The following is a 21,236-nucleotide window of genomic DNA, read 5'->3' as shown; positions in this document are numbered from 1 at the left end:
AAGGTAAGGGGGCCGCTGAACGCCGCAACCAGAAGCCACTCTCCCACAGCAGCTCTGAGATGGTGGCTTCTGGGTGCGCCGTTTCAAAGCTGCCCGCCCGCCCCAGCATCCTGGCTTCGCTTCGGCTGGGTGGGCGCTGAAGTGAAGCCAGAACGCTGGGGTAGGGGGGCGGGGGGCGGCGGCTTCAGAACGGCGCGCCCAGAAGTCGCTCTCCCAGAGCGGCTTCCGACTTGGCACACCGTTCCGAAGCTGCCCCCCCCCCCCCCCAGTGTCCTGGCTTCACTTCGGCTGGGCGGGCGAGATGGCATCCCGTACCCAGGTACGCTGGGGTGGGGGTGGGGGTGGGTGGGTGAAAGCAGCTCACCTGCCTAGGGCGCAAAATAGTCTGGCACCGGCCCTGCTGGGCAGGCGAGATGGCGCCCTTCCCCCAGGTACGCGGGCGTGGGGGTGGGGGTGGGTGGGTGAAAGCAGCTCACCTGCGCGGCCTGGTTCGTAACAGGCCATGGACCGGGACCGGTCCATGGCCCGGCGGTTGGGGACCCCTGCCTTAACTGACCTGCCTTAACAGCACAAACGTTAAGCAACATCAAAGAATTCACTGCAGTGAGAAGCCCTATAAATGCTCAGAGTGTGGAAAGAGCTTCAGTCAGAGCCTCCACCTTAGGTGACATCAAAGAATTCACATGGGCGAGAAGTGGGATGAATGCCAAGAGTGTGGAAAGAGCTTTTCTCAGAGGGCAAACCTTAATCGACATCAAAACATTCACTCCAGTGAGAAGCCATAAAAGTGCTCAGAGTTTGCTGGTTTAAAATTTTGTACATCTGTTTTTTAATTGTCATTGTTTTTAACTGTTGTAAACCATCCAGAGAGCTTCGGCTATGGGGCGGTATATAAATGTAATAAATAAATGAATAAATAAATGCCGCCGAAGCGCCCGCCGGCCGAGTCCCCCCTGGGCCAGAGAGGCTGCAGGGCGTGCATCCCATCGGCGCTTCCTGCCCAAGCCTTTGCTTCAAACCGCACCGCTTTTCGTTTGCGAGGACGCTTGGCCGGCCTCTTCTGGGAGGTTGTCAGCTGCCCTTCCCATTTTACAGATGGGGAACTGAGTCTGAAAGGTAGCGGCCTGGGCCCCGTCACAGCCTTGATGGAAGAGGGCCCGGTACTGAGCCCTGACGAAGGTTGGGGTCAGGGACCCAGCCCCAGTCACACCGTAAATGTAGGAGGGGGACGCGGGCGTGTCATTTATTTATTTATTTGTCAGTTTTGAAATAAAATTCCCTGAAGCAGACTAGCAGCTGGTCTCTCAGGATTAGGTCCCTGATCAAAACAGTGGCCTGCGTAAGAACATCAGAAGAGCCTTGATGCTGGATCAGACCACGGGTCCATCTAGTCCAGCACTCTGTTCACACAGGGGCTGACCAGCCATCGGCCAGGGATGAACAAGCAGGACCTGGTGCAACAGCACCCTCCCACCCATGTTCCCCAGCAACTGGTGCACACAGGCTTACTGCCTATAATACTGGAGGCAGCACACAACCCTCAGGGCTAGTAGCCATGGAGAGCCTTCTCCAGGAATTTATCCAACCCCCTTTTAAAGCCATCCAAATGGGTGGCCATCACTACATCTTGTGGTAGTGAGTTCCAAAGTTTAACTATGTGCTGTGTGAAGAAGTACTTCCTTTTATTTGTCCTGGATTTCCTTGCAGGATTGTAAATAATAATAATAATAATAATAATAATAATAATAATACTGGTTTCCCTGATTTAAAAAAGGGAGCTCTCTAGCCACTGAATAGACTCTTTATTACTCGGTGTTTTATCTTATGAGATTTCTTATGTTTGCCCACGCAACTGAGGCTTATGCATTGGGTGAATGTGAAGGGCTTTATGAAAGTGCTTGTTTACTATTTCACATTACGACAGCCATCCCCAACTTGGTGCCCTCCAGATGTGTCAGACTACAACTCCCAGCATGCCCTGGCTGTTAGAAAGTAAAAGCCGCTTGACAGTTGAACAGGCTGCTATGTGAGGCGTCCGGGTGTCCTTTGCTGGAGGCATTTAAGCAGAGGACAGACGGCCATCTCTCGGGGAGAATGTTACTGCATCCTGCTTTCTAGATCCCGCATTGAGCAGAGGGTTGGACTAGATGGTCTCCAAGGCCCTTTGAAACTATGGAATTCTCTAAAAGACCTAGTGATCAACCTCTCCAGTGCAGGCTCGTGACTCCGATGTCAGTGGGGCAGTGAATCTGCTCCAGGTTTCAGTTGGAGCCAGTTAGAGCTCGAAGGGAGCTCTCCAAGGGGTGAAGCATGGCATACAGCTTTAGAGTTCTGATTTATTTATTTATTTATTACATTTTTATACCGCCCAATAGCTGGAGCTCTCTGGGCAGTTCTGATTGGTTCTGACTGAAACCTGGAGCAGATTCACTGCCCCACTGACATCGGAGTCACGAGCCTGCACTGGAGGGGTTGATCGCTAGCTCCAAGAGTTCTAGAGAATTCCATAGTTTCAAAGGGCCTTGGAGATTATCTAGTCCAACCCTGCTGACATTGGAGCCACCAGTTTCTACTGGAGCTCTCCTCTTCCGTGAATTTGTCAAGTCCTCTTTTTAAAGCAATTTAACCTACTGGCTGTTCATATTACAGAGCAGCCCTGTAGTTTGCAGGTGAACCTAGAACATAGTTGAACGCACATTTTGGGCTCATCTGCACCTCTGGTCTCTTGGGCCTCACCGTTGCCCTATGTCAGCTTTCCCTGTCCAGGGGACCTTTAGAGGACTTGGATTACAAATCCCATCATCCTCAACCAGCAGGGCTATGGGCCATGTTGGCCAGGAATGAATGGGGTGGTAGTCCAGCACATCTGAGAGGCACTGAGCTGGGAACCCCTGCTTTATGTGAAGCGAGGGAATGCCGTGGGGCACCCAACACTCCTCTGTAGCTGCACATTATAGGGGAACTGTGGTAGTGGTCGGAAAACTCTCTTTCAGTGGCATTTGTCCATGGTTGCTGATCTTTTCAGTGATTAACATCTGAGTATGGTTCCCACTGCTCTAGATCTGAATAGTTTTGACAGGTCCTTCATGGCTTGTAGTTAAGAACGTGAGAAGCTGGAGCGTGTTCAGAGGCAACCAGGATGATCTGGGGTCTGGAAACAAAGCCCTATGAAGAGAGACTGAAAGAACTGGGCCTGTTTAGCCTGGAGAAGAGAAGATTGAAGGGAGACATGAGAGCACTCTTCAAATTCTTAAAAGGTTGTCACACAGAGGAGGGCCAGGATCTCTTCTCGATCCTCCCAGAGTGCAGGACATGGAATAATGGGCTCAAGTTAAAGGAAGCCAGATTCCAGCTGGACATCAGGAAAAACTTCCTGACTGTTAGAGCAGTGCGACAATGGAATCAGTTACCTAGGGAGGTCGTGGCCTCTCCCACATGAGAGGCCTTCAGGAGGCAGCTGGACAACCATCTGTCAGGGATGCTTTAAGGTGGATTCCTGCATTGAGCAGGGGGTTGGACTCGATGGCCCTGTAGGCCCCTTCCAACTCTGCTATTCTATGATTCTATGATTTTAAGAGCCAGGCTGGATCAGACCAAGGGTCCATCTAGTCCAGTATTGTGTTCACACAGTGGTCAACCAGCCAAGTAGGACACGAGGTCAACAGCACCCTCTCACCCATGTTCCCCAGCAACTGGTGCACATAAGCACACTGCCACTGATACCAGATGTAGCACAATAACCATCAGGGCTAGTAGCCATTACTAGCCTTCTCCTCCAGGAATTTATGCAACCCCCTTTTAAGGCCATCCAAATTGGTAGCCGTCGCTACATCTTGTGGTGGTGAGTTGCATAGTTTAACTATGCGCTGTGTGAAGAAGTCCTTCCTTTGATCTGTCCTGAATCTCCCACCCATCAGCTTCATGGGATGACTCCATTGGGTTCTCGTGTTATGGGAGAGGGAGAAAAATGTCTCTCTATCCACATTCCCCACACCCATGGAGGCTAAGGGGAGGCAGGGTTGAGGTTCAAATGGCTCCTCGTCCTTTAAACTATCACTCTCTAACAACATAGCAACCTGCTATCCAACCGACATTTGTTAGTCTTCCACTCAAGCTGGCTGTGTTTGCTGTTGGATCTCTTTTGCTCACTGTGCTTTGACCTGGCTCCCTGACAGGTTGGGACCAACGGGATCATTTCCACCCAGGACTTCCCCAGAGAGACCCAGTATGTGGATGACGATTTCCCCACGGACTTCCCCGCGGTGGCTCCTTTCCTGTCAGACATCGACACCAGTGGCGGGAGAGGCAAGATCTATTACCGCCTGGATGATTCCAGAGAGGTGCTGGATCGGGCTGCCCAGCTGGTCCAGGCTGCATTTCCCAGCGCCACCGACTTTGCCCCCCGCCACACCTTCATTGCTACCTGGGAGGACGTGGCAGCCTACGAAGAAGTCACCCGGAACTCGGAGCCATCCAAGCAGGTGAGGCGAAGCTTTGCGGCATCCGGATTTCTGATGGTTTCCATGCTCCCCTTTCTAAAAGATTGAAATTGATCTATACCCTGCCTGGCATTCAAGGCAGCTTACAGTTATATATTGAAGCTCGATTAAAACAACAATAAAATGCAAGTAAAACAATAAAAAGACATGATGGACGGGGGACGGGGACAGGGCATGGCGGACAAGGGGGAAGAAGAAGAACGAGGACGGGGGCAGGGCATGGCGGAGGGGGGGAGAAGAAGAACGGGGACGGGGGCATGGCATGGCGGAGGGGAGGAGAAGAAGAACGGGGATGGGGGCAGGGCATGGGGGACGGGGACGGCATGGTGGACGGGGAGGGAAGAAGAAGAACGAGGACGGGGACAGGGCATGGCGGGGGGGGAGAAGAAGAACGGGGATGGGGGTAGGGCATAGCGGAGGGGGGGAGAAGAAGAACGGGGATGGGGGGTAGGGCATGGCGGAGGGGAGGAGAAGAAGAACGGGGACGGGGGCAGGGCATGGCGGACGGGGGAATACGGGCGAGCGAGTGGGCAGGGGGGTATCACACATCGTGGGGGGGGGAAATCGGGGGGAGCGGGGAACCCTTTATTTTTTAAAAAAAGCATTTACCTTTTCTGGCGGTGCACTCCTGCGCACATGGCCCTTTAAGGGGGGAAAACGCGGAGCACGCGACGGGGCTTTCCCTTGCTCCGTCGCGTGTTGACGTCTGGAAAAGGGCGATGGCGTGCACTAGTTGTAGTGTGCCGTCGCCCCTCCTCCCAGACGGATTACCCGGTAGGTCTAGCAAGGCCCTAAGCCATGGTTCACCTGACACACAACATGCTAAGCCAAAATCAGGAGAGGCTGTGCAAGTCCTAGATCAGTGCCTAAACTCAGTGCCTAAACTCGGGGAATTGCACTGGCTACCTATTGGCTACTGGGCCAGGTTTAAGGTTTTGGTACTGGTGTACAAAGCCCTAAACAACTTGGGACCAGGATAGAGCGCCTTCTTCCTTACCAACCTGCCAGAGCACTGAGGTCATCGGAGGGCAGGCTCCTGGTGGCTCCACGTGGACCTGTGGCCCAACTGGAAACCACCAGGAGAAGAGCCTTTAGTGTGGTGGCCCCTTCCCTGTGGAACTCCCTACCCCTGGAGGTCAGGCAGGCGCCAACACTAGGCTGCTTCTGTCGCCTCCTGAAAACATCTCTCTTCCGAGAAGCCTTCCCCAACTGACTAGCCACTGTTTTTTCTGGCTCCTTTGTTTTTAAATTGAATAATTTAAATTTGCTTTTTTAATCTTCTTTCTTTTACTGTTTATATCGATGTTCACCGCTCTGGAATCTGTGTTAGATAATTGAGTGGTACATAAATGTTGTAAATAAATAATAGTGTTTAGCTCAAAACGCTTAACCGTCATGGTTTAGCGTGTTGTCTGAACAGCACCACACTGGCAGCAAGAGCTTGGAGCTAAAGCATGCTGGGTTTTTTATTTGTCATTGTTATTTTGGCCACACCCTTTTGCCTTTGGCCACACCTTGTTTTTCCTTCAGCTCCGCCCATCGCTGGAATGCGGCCCCTGAAAGCTTCTCTGGCCCTCGGGCTGAAAGACCTTCAACACCCCTTTCGTAGGGGATCCTGTACCTTCAGGCGTCGCCTGGAAGGCAGAATTACACCAGCTGTCGCTTTTCCCCTGTATCAATGCAGTGAAAGGAGAAGCTTCGCCTGGGGGTGCAACGCTGCCTTCTGTGCGGTTCTTAAAGGCACATGTTCTGGAGCTGGCAACGCCAGCCTCTCTTCGGAGGAGGCAAAGATGATTTTCTCCTTTCGGAAACTCTGACTGTGGCGTTCACCGCGTTCACCTCGGCTTTTTGTTTTGTTCTGCTGGTGGGTGGAGGGGATTTTTCTCCATGCGATTTGTTTGCCTGTCATCAGAGAAAGGCATGTTCCAGATTTTCCACAGTGGAAAGGAGATACTAATGAAATTCCTATAGCGGGGTGGGTATGTGTTCCTTTTTGTTTTTAAATTGGTTCGTCTCTGTTAAAACACACACACACACAAGCCAACCCTGCGTGTGGAAAGCTCTCATGTCCCCGGTGCACTGTTATGTTTTTAAAATGTGGGAGAGACCCATGAAAGCAGCATTCCCCAACCATCTTTTCCAGACTACAACTCCCATCACCCTTAGCTTAGCACAGCTGTAAGAAAGGTTCAGCCTTGGCTTTGAAAAACAGATAGTAATTTAAGCCATAGATTGGCCTTCTCCAACCTTGTACCAGCCAGATGTGTTGGACTGCAACTCCCATCATCCCCAGCTAGTATGGCCACCTAGAACTGCAGTTACAACATAAGAACATCAGAAGTGCCCTGACGCTGGATCAGACTGAGGGTCCATCTAGTCATAGAATCATAGAATCATAGAATAGCAGAGTTGAAGGGACCTACAAGGCCATCGAGTCCAACCCCCTGCTCAATGCAAGAATCCACCCTAAAGCATCCCTGACAGATGGTTGTTCAGCTGCCTCTGTTCATAAAGTGGCTAACCAGCTGTCGGCCCGGGACCAACAATGCAGGACATGGTGCAACAGCACCCTCCCACCCATGATCCCCAGCAACTGGTGCACACAGGCTTACTGCCTCTCATACTGGAGGTTGCACTTAGCCAACAGGGCAGGTAGCCATTGATACCTTCCGCGTCCAGGAATTTATCCAACCCCCTTTTAAAAGCTATCCAAATTGGTGGCCATCACTACATCTTGTGGTAGTGAGTTCCATAGTTTAATTAAACGCTGTGTGAAGAAGGACTTCCTTCGATTCGTCCTGAATCTCCATCCATTAGCTTCATGGGATGACCCCACTGGGTTCTAGTATTATGAGAGAGAGAGAGAGAGAGAGAGAGAGAGAGAGAGACGTCTCCCTGTCCACATTCTCCGCACCATGCATCATTTTGTACACCTCTATCAGGTCTTCCCTCAGCCTCCTTTTTTTCCAAGCTAAACAGTCCCAGTCTGATAAAACGTAATCAGCGGAAGGCCAGAGCCAAGTGGGAGGTTTTCAGGGCCTTTCGAAAATGGGAGCCGTGGGAGGTTTTCAGGGCCGGGCGGACCCCTGATGGCTACTTATTCCAGAGGTGTGGGGTCACCCCTTTAATTGCCCAACTTACAGCCCTCACGGCGGGGGGGAATGGAAAGTGGGGGGGGGCACATGAGGGGAAAAAAAAGAGAAACCCTTTTTCTGGTTTTAAAGTGTGGGCCGGCTGACATTGCCCAAAGGCGGTCTTTCAATAATTTGGTCCTAATCCGCATAAGGGTGCAATCCAATCGATTGTGCCCTCGGTGCTCAGAAGCCTCTGGACTCGGAGGCTTCCGAGATTCCTATGTCCTGCCGGGCTGAAGCTGGCAGGGTGGGAGGAACAGCAGAGGGGTTTTTGGCCGCCCTGCCCTCCATCTTTGGAGATTTCCACTCGGGGGGGCTTTTCAGAGATATCCCGTGACTCGCCGCCTGCCATCACGCCCTCTTTCCTGCTCCACCAGGGCTAACTCTGTACACCAGTTTCTGGCGAACCCGAGCGGGACGGTGCTGTTGCCGCCGTGTCCTGCTTGTGGGCTCCCATTGGGGCCTCTGGGTGAACAAAACTGGACCAGATGGACCTTTGGTCTGATCCAGCCTGGGGGCTCTTCTTTGTCCTTCTGTGCCTGGTGTGGGCCATGTAACCGTGCATTTAGCTGGCGCTCTGGGAAACCGCAGCCGAGGGCCGATGGAATTTGCCCTTTGTGTCTCTCTTAACAAGTGTTAACGTACTCGGGAGCCCATTGAGCGTGGCTTAGGAACAAGCGCCAAGCTGACCTTTGCTGATGCCCTTTGACCCTTGACCCCCACCACTCTCTTATCTGTCGGTTTCCCCATTTAGAGCTCCGTGTTCTGCTTTTGTTTGCTCTTCCGTTTCCCCCTCCCCTGTTTGCTAAGGGCATGATCTGTGGGGAGAGTTTGCCTACGAAAGCCCTGCTGAAATGCTTAGCAAGCTATGGAAGAGCATGGCAGGGCTCCTGCACACTTTCCGTTATGCAGGAGAACCTCCCCAGCCGGGATCATATCTGAAAACGTTAGCCTTCTTGCCATAAGGCGGTCTTCTCCAAGCTGACGCCCTCCAAATAGGTTGGACAACAACACCCATTGTTTTCATGACTATGCTGTCTGGGAATGATGGGAATTGCAGTCCAACACGCCCAAAGGGCACCAGGTTGAAGGACGGTGGTGTAAACACCTTGGCGGAACATTAAGGCCGCTCTGTGTGACACTTGATGGCCCGTGTCAAAGTTCAACTAGGTTGTGGCAAAGATTTTCCGCCACAGTATCTCATCTGTATTCCGGTCTCCTCGCCCGGTCCACGTGTGCTTGCCTTGGTGGTTCATGCAAGAAGCACCGGCAAGCCCCCCCTCCCTCCCTGTTGATGGGGGGTACCAAGCTACTTTTTGCAGAAACCACGCGGCTGCGGCACGAGGCAGGAGCGGCTGGGCACGCAAGAGACGAAAAATTTCCAGAAATTTTGAAGCTATGGGGGGGAAAAAACCACGTGTTTTTGTCCAGGGGGATGTGAGCCTTTTTGGAAAAATTGAAAATATATAAGCAATATTAGCACTTTTTACAGATTGAAAATCACTTTGTTACTTTAGGAACATAAAATGCAATTATGTCCAAGTTGGTTTGGCATCAAATTATTACATTTGGTATATTAAAAGTACAGTCTATTCAAGGAATTATTAAAAATTGAATTTACTTTTTAATTTTCTTTAAAAAAAAATGGCAACAAATGGAGCTACAAGCTCCTGAACTGTAAGGAACCTCTTTGGTTTTGCCAGTTTATGAGGAGCAGGAAAAACAACAATTAAAAACAACAACAACAGAAGTCACCAAAATGAGTAACAAAGAAAATTATTTGTCTCCGCTAGTCCCCCAAAGTGTCAAGCAGACATAAAGCCCCCGTTCCCATAAAAAGAACTGGGGGAAAGGGGGAACCAAGATTCGATGAATATGCATGAAATTTAATTATACCCATTTTCTGACCTATAGCTATCACTATGGGCCTTGCTAGACCTGGTGGAAAATCTGGGAGAGGAGGGGAGACCTTGCATTATGAATAACGTGAGATCTCGCCCTTATTCACACGTGAGCCGCGACAAGCTCTGGAGGAGAGCCGTTGCGGCCGCCATTTTTTTTCTTTTAAAGCGGCAGCAGCAGTGCAGGAGCCAGGAAAAGTAAGTGGGTGGAGTTTTTTTTAAAAAACCCTCCTTCCCACCCCCATCCGCGATCTCCCCCCCTGCCCCATTCTCCTTCCCCCCCGCCCGGCATGTCCGATGCCCCCCCTGCTCGATCACCCCCCCCGCCATGCCTGCCCGATCACCCACCAGCCTGATCACCTGCCTGCCATGTCCGATGCCCCCCCTGCCCGATCGCCCGCCAAGCCTGCCCAATCACCCACCCGCCCGATCATCCGCCTGCCATGTCTGATGCCCCCCTGCCCAATCGCCCCCCTGCCCGCCATGCCTGTCTGATCACCCACAAGATCACCCGCCCACCATGTCCGATGCCCCCCTGCCCAATCACCCCCCCCGCCCGCCATGCCCACCCGATCACCCACCCACCCGATCACCCGCCCGCCATGTCCGATGCCCCCCTGCCCAATCACCCCCCCCGCCCGCCATGCCCACCCGATCACCCAACCACCCGATCACCCGCCCGCCATGTCCGATGCCCCCCTGCCCAATCGCCCCCCCGCCTGCCATGCCCACCCGATCACCCGCCCGCCCGATCACCTGCCTGCCCTGTCCGATGCCCCCTCTGCCTTCCTGTCCTTGATCTACCCACCGTGGCTCCGCTCTTCCCCCCCATTTCTCCCGCCGGGTCCATTCTTTCCTCCCTGGCCCCCATCTCCCCCCCCCCGTGATTCCCTCCCCCGGCCCGATGGGCACAGTGTTCCTATAGAGCGCTGTGCCCAGTGTGCGGCTTCTCCCGGCTACTCACGAGTAAGCTATGTAGCTGGAAAAAGGCGCGGAACCAGCTAGACCTTCCACAGCCCCGGGCTCAGCCCGGGCCACAACCGGTGCCAGTTATCCCAGGCCAAGGGAGGGTTTAGCCCGGGCTGAGCCCGGGATCCCCTGTGCGTCATCTGGATGCACAGGAGTGAGCCCGGGTATCAGCCCGGGCTAAACCCTCGTCTAGCAACGGCCTATCAGTTTCAGTCTCTGCTTCAGTGGCAGTGCTGCCCCCTAGAGCAGAAATGCATTTTGTTTTTGCATTTGAGAATTGTAGTCTCAGTTTGCAACCTAGGTCTTGCTTGTCCTCGCTGCCCTGAAGTTGTAATAATCTGATACTGCACATAGTTTTTAGAAATCATTTGGAGAAGTAAATATCTGAACACCTTGTTTTAAACTCTTTATTCACTATGCTAAATTAAAACTTCCCATAATCCATTTTTCTTCATTTCCCCCCCCCCCCAATTTTTTTGGGGAAAAAAAGCAAAAACTGCTTCGGGGGAAAACCAGGGGGAAATGTTCCCCCCCCTGAATTTTTCCAGTCCCCCCCGCCGGCCCTTCACATTGCTAGGTAGAAGCAGTGGATGGCCAGGCTGCTAGCTGACCAATCAAATGAGGGAGCGGCCCTCTGGCTAGGCAAGTGGGCGGCCGGCTGTGGATGATGCAAAAGGGAGGCAGCGCTGGGCTCTCCTGATGGGAGCCGGTAGGGGGAATAGTCGGGCAATTCGCTGCTCTTTCTGCTCCGTGCCTGATGCGAGCGCATGACCCCATGTAACGGTAGAGCCGGCCCTGTGCAATGCACATTACAAAATAGAAGAGGGCAGGTTATCTCAGTTGTGTTGGACGGAAGCTCCCATAACTTTGGAAGTTGCCGTCCGAGACATCCAGCGGCCAAGGGAAGCTCGGAGCATGGCAACAAGGGCGAGGGCCTTTTCAGTGGTGGCCCCCCAATTCCGGAACGATCTCCCTGATGAGGCTCGCCTGGCACCAACATTGTTATCTTTTCGGCGCCAGGTCAAGACCTTTCTCTTCTCCCAGGCATTTAACAGCATTTAGAACTGTCGTCGTTTAAAATGGATTCTGTTTTACACCGTTGTTTTTATATTTTTGATGGTTTTAAATTTGTATGCTTTTTAATGTTCACTGTTCTTAACTTTTGTAAACCGCCCAGAGAGCTTCAGCTATGGGGCGGTATATGAATTTAATAAATAAATAAATAAATAAATAAATTGGGGGGGGGGAAGGCTGCCATAAGTGCCCCTCCCTTGGCTTTCACAGCAGCCCGCCCAACTCTCTCCCTTCTCTCGCGCTCACGTTGTTTGCCCAGGTTTTTGGGGAGGCTGTGCCCATCCTTCCTGGGTTGTCCCTCCTGCGCAAACAAATTAGCTTTGTTTGCGCAGCTCAGCGGCTGTCCCTGGGGCTTGGCCCAGGGGACGTCTGTGTGTGTGCGTGTCATTTGACAACAAGCGCTCCTTTATATCTGGCAGGAATGACAAGTGGCCGCTGTTGGAAAATGAGCAGAAATGGGAAGGCCGCCCCCCCCCCCCGGCCACCACTGGGAGCAAATCCTGGAAGAGGCCTTCGGACATCTTTCCATGACTTTATATCTCCCGTTCCTGCTTGAAAAGGGGGGCACGAATGGAGCCCTGTTGGCTTGATGTCCTAGGAGAGCCTTCCCTGCTCGCTAGGAATGATGGGCGTTGTGCACGGGGAAAATGGGACAGATTGAGTGTAAATGTCAGCGGAGTGTGAAGGGATCCGCAGAAAAAGCAACCCGTCTTAGAAAGTGTGAGGAGAAAAGGACAACTCTTTAGAATAAGGAATAGTAAACAAGGGTGCCTCTGAGCATATGTGGGGTGTTACTTGCTCATCTAGTTACAAAGATATTTAGATTAAAGTCTGAAATTCTGGGAGGGGGGCACTTCTCCCTTTTGGGGGCATAGAGCATTCCCGCTCTGAAGCTCCTTCCGGCCTGGGCGGAGGACTTAGCAAGAATTAAAATCTCTCTTCTCGTTCCCAAGGGGGGCAAATCATCACATGGAGCAAAATAATACACACACACACACGGCCTCCTCCTAGCTGCTGAAAGAAGAGCCAGAGCCAAAAGCCAGGAAGATAAAACAGGAGGGAGGAAAGATAAATGATAGCAAGCCGAGAGGTTTCATAAGTTCTTGAGCAAGACAAGGCTTAGGAAGGAAGGAGTGGGAGAAATGGAATCTGCCCTTCCAAGAGGGTAACCGTGGAGACCTTAGTGCTCCTCAAGTGGAGTTTTTCCATTTTATTTATTCTCCGTATTTTTATAGCGCCCAGTAAGAGACGTACCCTGTTAATAGAGCTGTGCAGCAATGACCACACAGTGCTCTTGACGTCTGCAGAGGGAATGTAGGACTCCGTGTTCTGTGCATGGGGAACCTCTGTCCCGTGCGCCGCAGTAGGCCTGTATGGCTTCCGCATCAGGCCCGCAGAGGCTCTGGTGGAGGATTTTCCCTCTCGTTGAACGTCTACTCTGGCTGGACATCAGAAAAAACTTCCTGACTGTTAGAGCGGTATGACAATGGAACCAGTTACCTAGGGAGGTTGTGGGCTCTCCCACACTAGAGGCCTTCAAGAGGCAGCTGGACAACCCTCTGTCAGGGATGCTTTAGGGTGGATTCCTGCATTGAGCCGGGGGTTGGACTCGATGGCCTTGTAGGCCCCTTCCAACTCTGCTATTCTATGATTCTAAGCCCTGAGTTTCTGAGGGTCCTTCCCTGGGGCACACTCACTGTCAGGTTATTATGCGAAGTAATGACAAAAAGCCAAGGGTGAGAGTGAGCATCTGCAGAGTGCCAGCCTGCCCACGCCTATCCCGGGGTCGAAGCAAAGGAGGACCAAGCTAAACAATCCCTGCTGTTGTAACTTTCCCTCCTAGGGGAGATACTCCCAGCCCCTTGACTGTTTTGCTTGCCCTTCTCTGCCTTTGACTGCTAGTGCCTCTCCAGGGTCCCAGGGCTTGCTGGGCAAAGAAAGAGGTCTCCCCCGGCATCTGCCCACCTGATCCTTTTTACCTAGCCCTGTCAGGAATTGCCTCCCCTGCCCCCCACAGACCTCCTGCATGCAAAGTAGGTGTTCAAGGATCTCTTCTCGATCCTCCCAGAGTGCAGGACACAGAATAATGGGGTCAATTTACAGAAAGCCAGATTCCGGCTGGACATCAGGAAAAACTTCCTGACTGTTAGAGCAGTACGACAATGGAACCCATGATCTAGGGAGGTGGTGGGCTCTTCCACCCTAGAGGCCTTCAAGAGGTAGCTGGACAGCCATCCATCAGGGATGCTTTAAGGTGGATTCCTGCATTGAGCAGAGGGGGGTTGGACTGGATGGCCTTAGAGGCCCCTTCCAACTCTGCTATTCTATGATTCTAGAAATCCTCCCTGAGAACGGCGCTATGATCTGGCGATGGAGGAAGAAAACATGTCACTTCCTCCGTGGCTAGGTCGCCGCTTTCTCTGCGCATGGCAAAAGGGGTCGCCATTTTGAACATGCACAGAGAGCAGTCTGGGAGTGGAGGAACAAAGGAGTCTCTCTCTTGGTTGCTGGATCACTCTCTCTTCCTCCCGGTGCACGGTGTGGGTCCACACTAGTGGGGTAGACGTATGACTGAGAGTGGGCCCTCTCGTTTTGAGCACTGTTGGACTGCGGCCCCCAACATGCTGCCTGGATGCCTTTATGGCTCTCTGGGCAAAAAAAGATTTCCCTCTCCAGTGTATCCTGTGTGTTCCCAAGCCTTGCGATTGTCAGAGTCTGAGATCTGTTTCTGCTCAGAAACAGATGAGTACGGAACTGAAAACCTGGCACAGAATTCACCATCTTGAGATTCCTAGCTTACTTTAACTCCAGATTTTGTGGACATTAAATGCTGCACTGTGTGTGCATGTTGGGAACATAGGTAGCTGTCTTCCACCGAGTCAGCCCCTTGGTCCATCTCGCCCAGTATTATCAGCACTGACTGGCAGCAGCGGCTCTCCGGCGTTTCAGGCAGGAATATTTCATAGAATCATAGAATAGTAGAGTTGGAAGGGGCCTCTAAGGCCATCAAGTCCAACCCCCTGCTCAGTGCAGGAATCCACCCTAAAGCATCCCTGACAGATGGCTGTCCAGCTGCCTCTTGAAGGCCTCTAGTGTGGGAGAGGCCACAACCTCCCTAGGTTCCATTGTCGTACTGTTGTAAACCGGGCGGTATATAAATGTAATAAATCAAATCAAATCTAACAGTCAGGAAGTTTTTCCTGATGTCCAGCTGATGGCTCATTTTTTCCTGATGTCTGGCTTCCTTTAACTTGAGCCCGTTATTCCGTGTCCTGCACTCTGGGAGGATCGAGAAGAGATCCTGGCCCTCCTCTGTGGGACAACCTTTGAAGTATTTGAAGAGTGCTCTCATGTCTCCCCTCCATCTTCTTTTCTCCAGGCTAAACATGCCCAGTTGTTTCAGTCTCTCTTCATAGGGCTTTGTTTCCAGACCCCTGATCATCCTGTTTGCCTTCTTTACAACAGTCCTGTAAAGTAGGCTGCTGCTAATATCCCCATATTGCAAATGTGGGGCTGAGGCTGACAGAGCCTAACATCGCGGGTTGAGTTCATGGTAGACGTGAGACCTGAGCCCGGCACAGGCTCGTAACCGCTGCACCCCACCAACTTGCCGCTTTGTGACTTGGTCTTGATTTGGTTCTTAGTTCCCCAAATTGGGTTCATGGTCCTGTCTTTGAGGTCCTGGGTTCTGATCTGTGCATTTCCCTTTTTGTGCCGCTTTGCTTCTGCAGCGTAACACCTTCCAGGCAGTCTTAGCCTACGGCCTTTCGGACGCCTACGCCCTCTTCCTTTATCCCGACGACGGGATCCAGTTCTTCGGGACGCGGCCGAAGGAATCGTACAACGTCCACCTGGAGCTCCCGGCCCGCGTAGGCTTCAGCAGAGGGGATTATCAACGGCGGGAAGGGCCGTACCACAGCGTAACGAACAGCGAGCAGTCCGTCAAAAACCTCTACCAGTAAGTACCTAGCGGGCAGCGCTAACACAGGCCTAACTCATTGCAGGTTGCAGAATCTAGCTTTTCTGGGTGCAGAAGTTAGATTGAATTCTGATTTTAAAATCACGTAGCGCAGCCCGGTTGTAGCTCTTGTACCCTTAAGTTCAAACGAGCGCATTACCTGCTTCATCAGAGCTTGGAAGGCCACGTGGATGTGATGTCAGCCGTTGAACCGAACGTTGTTTGCACAAGGCAGCTGTTTCGCTAGGTAATGCCGCCTCTGTGGGGGAATGTGTGCATTTTGCTTTTTTTTTTGAGCCTGGGTTCAAGGAGAGGGCAGCATGGTGTGGAAAATCTGTGGAAAACACTTCTCAGGGGGTGGGGTGATGGGGGTGGTGGTAGTGTTGTTTTTGCAAATCGTTCCAAGGAAGTACCTGCTAATGTCACTCTTTCGAGAGAGGATTTCCTGGTCATGTTATTGCAACTACAGGTTTGGTCCCTCTAGCTGCCTGGCTCAGAGGATGGCTTTAAGAATGGAAACAGATCAAAGCAAACAGGCCGGAGATTCTGCTCTTCTGTATCAATTTGTTTTCATAGAATCACAGAATCATAGAATAGCAGAGTTGGAAGGGGCCTACAAGGCCATCAAGTCCAACCCCCTGCTCAATGCAGGGATCCACCCTAAAGCATCCCTGACAGAGGGTTGTCCAACTGCCTCTTGAAGGCCTCTAGGGTGGGAGAGTCCACCACCTCCCTATGTAACTGGTTCCATTGTCGTACTGCTCTAACAGTCAGGAAGTTTTTCCTGATGTCCAGCTGGAATCTGGCTTCCTTTAACTTGAGCCCGTTATTCCATGTCCTGCACTCTGGGAGGATCGAGAAGAGATCCTGGCCCTCCTCTGTGTGACAACCTTTTAAGTATTTGAAGAGTGCTCTCATGTCTCCCCTCAATCTTCTCTTCTCCAGGCTAAACATGCCCAGTTCTTTCAGTCTCTCTTCATAGGGCTTTGTTTCCAGACCCCTGATCATCCTGGTTGCCCTCCTCTGAACCCGCTCCAGCTTGTCTGCGTCCTTCTTGAATTGTGGAGCCCAGAATAGAGAGGAACCAGTACCTCCCATGATTTGGAAGCTATACTTCTATTAATGCCGCCCAAAATAGCATTTGTCTTTCTTGCAGCCTTATTGCATTGTTGGCTCATATTCAGCTTGCGATCTACAACAATTCCAAGATCCTTCTCGTTCGTAGTATTGCTGAGCCAAGTATCCCCCATCTTGTAACTGTGCCTTTGGTTTCTATTTCCTAAATGTAGAACTTGGCATTTATCCCTATTAAATTTCATTCTGTTGTTTTCAGAAACTAGTCTGATTGAGCTGAAAGTGTGTGTGTGTGTGTGTGTGTGTGTGAGAGAGAGAGAGAGAGAGAGAGAGAGAGGAAATATTCCAGCTTCCATGAAAGTGGCAATTGTTCAGGTCAGTGGTGCTCACATATCCGATCTTCAGGGAGCCGCTTCCGTTACTGCCTCGTCTGCTGAGGAACCCTGGCCTGCCCCAGAGGATTCTGGGGGATGTGCACTGGCACATTCAGTCCTGGGCAGCACATTTTAAGAAGGGCTTGAACAAACTGGAGCATGCCCAGAGGATCATAGAATAGCAGAGTTGGAAGGGGCCTACAAGGCCATCGAGTCCAAGAGCAACCAAGGCCGAATCTACAGCAAACAGGATATTGCACTACGAAAGCAGTATGAAAGCGGTATATAAAAGACAGAAGCCACACCAAGCAGGATATTGCACTATGGAAGTGGTATATGGTATGTGTCTCAGGGGCCGCAACAGTTGTCAGTGCACTTCAATACCGCTATAAAGCAGTCGTGTGGCTCCTGCCTTTTATATGCTGCTTTCATACCACTTCCATAGTGCAATATCCTGCTTGGTGTAGGTTAGACCCAGGCTGGTGAGGGGTCTAGAAACCAAGTCCGATGAGGAATGGTTTACGGAGCTGGGTATGTCTAGTCTGGAGACGAGAAGATTAAGGGGAGACATGCGAGTGGTCTTCAAATATTTCAGGGACTGTTATGCTGAAGATGGGGCAGACTTAGGCTCAGGCCATTGCTAGACGAGGAGTGAGGCCCGGTCTCCCTGCTGTGCATCCAGATGACGCACAGGGGATCCCGGGGTCAGGCCGGGCTAAGTCCTCCCTTGACCCGGGATAACCGGATCCACTTATGGCCCGGCTTTTCCACAGCCCCGGGCTGAGGCCGGGGCTGCGGAAGGTCTAGCTGCTTCCATGGCTTTTCCCGGCTGCTCGCTTACTCGCGAGTAGCCGGGAGAAGCCACGCACTGGGCACAGCACTCTATAGGAGCGCTGTGCCCATCAGGCCGGGGGGTGGGGAAATCACCGGGGGGGGGAGATGGGGGCCGGAGGAAAGAGCGGACCTGGCAGGAGAGATGGGGGGGGAAGAGCAGAGCCAGGGTGGGGAGATCATGGACGGAGGGGCGCGGAGGGGGCATCGGATATGGCAGGCGGGTGATCGGGTGGGCATGGCGAGCAGGGGGAGGACGGGCGAGCGAGTGGGCGGGGGAGCATCAGACATTGTGGGGGGGGGAATCAGGGGCAGGGGGAGTGGGGAACTCTTTATTTATTTATTTTTTTAAAAAACACTTTTCCGTTGGTGCGCTCCTGCGCACACGGCCCTTTAAGTAAAAAAAAAAAATGGAGGACGCGACGGGACTTTCCCTTACCCCGTCGCGTGTTACGTGTAGAAAAGGGCGACGGCCCGCGCTAGCTGTAGCACGGCGTCGCCCCTACTCCCCCCCGGATTATCAGGTAGGTCTAGCAAGGCCCTCAGTTTATACAACTTGACAAGCCAGAGTAAAGGTAGAGTATGGGTTGAGGGTCCATTGTTGTTGAATCATGGGTTGTTGCTGAATCATGGGTTGTTGTGTCATGTGAACTCAGCCAGGCTAACAAACCATGGTTTGTTAACCACGAAAGCTCACAAAGAGAACCCATGGTTTGTTGTCGGATTGTGAACTGTTGTTCGTGATTAACAAACCATGGTTTGCTAGCACAGCTGAATTCACCCAACACAACAACCCATGATTCAACAACAACAACTCATGGTATAATGACAACCCACACTCAACCTGTACTTTGGCTTGTCGGGATGTCTGAACCAGATGTTATACTCTGTTGCTCCAGAGGACAGGACTAGAACCAATGGGTGGAAATCACAAGGAACCAGACTTTGGCTAAACATTAGGAGGTTGCTGAAGAGATTTGACAGGCTGGACAGCTACCTGTCAGGGATGCTGTAGTTGCAAGATTCCTGCAATGAACAGGTGTGTGTGGACTAGATGACCTCAAAAGTCCCTTCCAGCATAAGCATAGGAACATATGGGGCCTGGCAATGCGGATGCTGGTGATAGCCACTCTGCAGCCCTTGCCCACAAATACTTCTTTCAGACGCAACTGGGGTTGGCGTGGGAGCAGCCACGCTGAGGCATCACCCGGGCCACGTCTCATTTTGAAATATACCCTCTGTTAAGAACAGAAGAACATCAGAAGAGCCCTGCTGGATCAGACCGAGAGTCCATGTCAGCCAGCATTCTGTTCACACAGTGGCCAACCAGCTGTTGACCAGAGACTCACAATTTTGTTTTTATTTATTCCCTTTTTATACCGCCCAATAGCCGAAGCTCTCTGGGCAGTTCACAAAAATTCAAACCATAATAAAACAACCAACAGGTTAAAAGCACAAATACAAAATACAGTATTAAAAGCACAACCAGGATAAAACCACGCAGCAAAATTGATATAAGATTAAAATACAGAGTTAGAACAGTAAAATTTAAATTTAAGTTAAAATTAAGTGTTAAAATACGGAGAGAATATAAATGTCTTCAGCTGGCGACGAAAGGAGTACAGTGTAGGCGCCAGGCGGATCTCTCTGGGGAGCTCCTTCCACAACCGGGGTGCCACAGTGGAGAAGGCCCTCCTCCTAGTAGCCACCTGCCTCACTTCCTTTGGCAGGGGATCACGGAGAAGGGCCCCTGTAGATGATCTTAAGGTCTGGGCAGGTATATATGGGAGGAGGCGTTCCTTCAAATAACCTGGCCCCAAACTGTTTAGGGCTTTAAATGTCAATACCAGCACTTTGAATCGGGCCCGGACCTGGACTGGCAGCCAATGAAGTTGTAAAAGGACTGGCGTAATGTGGTCTTGCCGGCCAGTCCCTGTTAGTAACAGTGCTGCCCTGTTTTGTACCAGCTGAAGCTTCTGGACCGTTTTCAAAGGCAGCCCCACGTATAACGCATTGCAGTAATCCAAACGAGAGGTTATCAGAGCATGAATCACTGTACTAGGCTATCTCTGTCCAGATAAGGGCGTAGTTGGTATATCAGCCTAAGCTGATAAAAGGTGCTCTTTGCCACTGAGTTCACCTGTGCCTCGAGTGACAGTTCTGGATCCAAGAGCACCCCCAAACTACAGACCCGATCCTTTAGGGAGAGTGCATCCCCGTCCAGGACAGGGCAAACATCACCTTGCCGGACAGATGAACCACCTGCTAACAGTACCTCCGTCTTGTCTGGATTGACTCTTAGTTTATTAGCCCTCATCCAGTCCATTACCGTGCCCAGGCACTGGTTCAGAACAGCCACTGCCTCACTTGGGTTTGATGAAAAGGAAAGGTAGAGCTGGGTATCATCCACATATTGATGACACAAGCAGGACACGGTGCAACAGCACCCTCCCACCCATGTTCCCCAGGGGCTGGTGTACGTAGCCTTACATACTGGAGGTGGCACATAGCCATCAGAGCTAGTAGCCGTTGCTAGCCTTCTCCAGGAAGCCGCTCCTCTTCCCATTGCAACCGGCGTGGTCACCTGCTCTGGCCCAGACAGCGGAGGGTTGAGAAAGAGGAGCAGGAGACGCCGTGGCCGCCTGGCTCACTGACTCTTGGCCTGACAAGCAAGTGGCCGCAATGGTGAGGACGAGGATGATGCTCTAGAGCAGCTGTTGGCCATGGCGGTGAAGAAGCCGGCTCTCTGCCCCCGGGCCCTCCTAATCCTGGAGCCAGCCTGCCCAGACCCATTTCCCGAAATGGACATTTCTTTCAGCGGTGAATCTTCCCAGCAGCTTAAGAGTCCGGGGATTGAGAGGGAAGGGGAAGAGGAAGGGGGGGATGGATTTCGACACTTCGCTGAAACATGACCAACGCAAGGAGTCGGGCTTGTAAAAGGAACAGCTGCGGCGGACGGTTCCCACTGTTATCGAATGCCAGCTGTCCTCCGGCTCGGAGCGGCCTGCCATGAGAGAGGAATGCGCGGCCAGGAAAAGGCCGCGGAGCGCGGGGCCTGCTGAACAAACTTTTAGAAGGGATTCTGTTCGTTTCGTCACGCTGGGGGAACGGGGACCTGCAGCTGAATATTCGGCCAGCTATTTTGCGAGTCGAAGTTTGTCCGTTCTTTCCCGCGAGAGACGCTGAAGCTGCAGCAGCTACGAACGGCACAGCTGAGCTTCCTCCCTGTTCCCCATCTCCCGCTGCTTATCCCAAATTAGGATAGGGAAACCCAGCTTCTCTGCATCCTTTCTTTCACCAGTGGCTCTTCCTCTCCCACCCCCATGCAAGATGTTTCCGTGATTCTTTCCTGGCTCCTTGATTCCCTGACTTCCTGAACACCTGATCTCCCTGGAGCCCTCGGAGTCGCCCAGCTTCGGCCC

General features: G+C 52.0%; 1 protein-coding gene across 1 annotated transcript in view; it reads left to right on the top strand.

The window, feature by feature from the left end:
- Positions 1-21,236, top strand: part of NID2 (nidogen 2) — a 148,563-nt gene that overhangs the window by 945 nt on the left and 126,382 nt on the right. Inside the window, exons 2-3 of the mRNA XM_063118170.1 lie at positions 4,176-4,481; positions 15,309-15,535. Of these exons, the coding sequence (XP_062974240.1) occupies positions 4,176-4,481; positions 15,309-15,535 (533 nt within the window). The remainder of the gene's footprint in view (positions 1-4,175; positions 4,482-15,308; positions 15,536-21,236) is intronic.

The sequence above is a fragment of the Elgaria multicarinata genome, chromosome 2 (assembly GCF_023053635.1).
Source record: "Elgaria multicarinata webbii isolate HBS135686 ecotype San Diego chromosome 2, rElgMul1.1.pri, whole genome shotgun sequence".
Lineage (NCBI taxonomy): Eukaryota > Metazoa > Chordata > Lepidosauria > Squamata > Anguidae > Elgaria > Elgaria multicarinata.
This window is presented reverse-complemented; position numbering and strand designations above follow the sequence as displayed.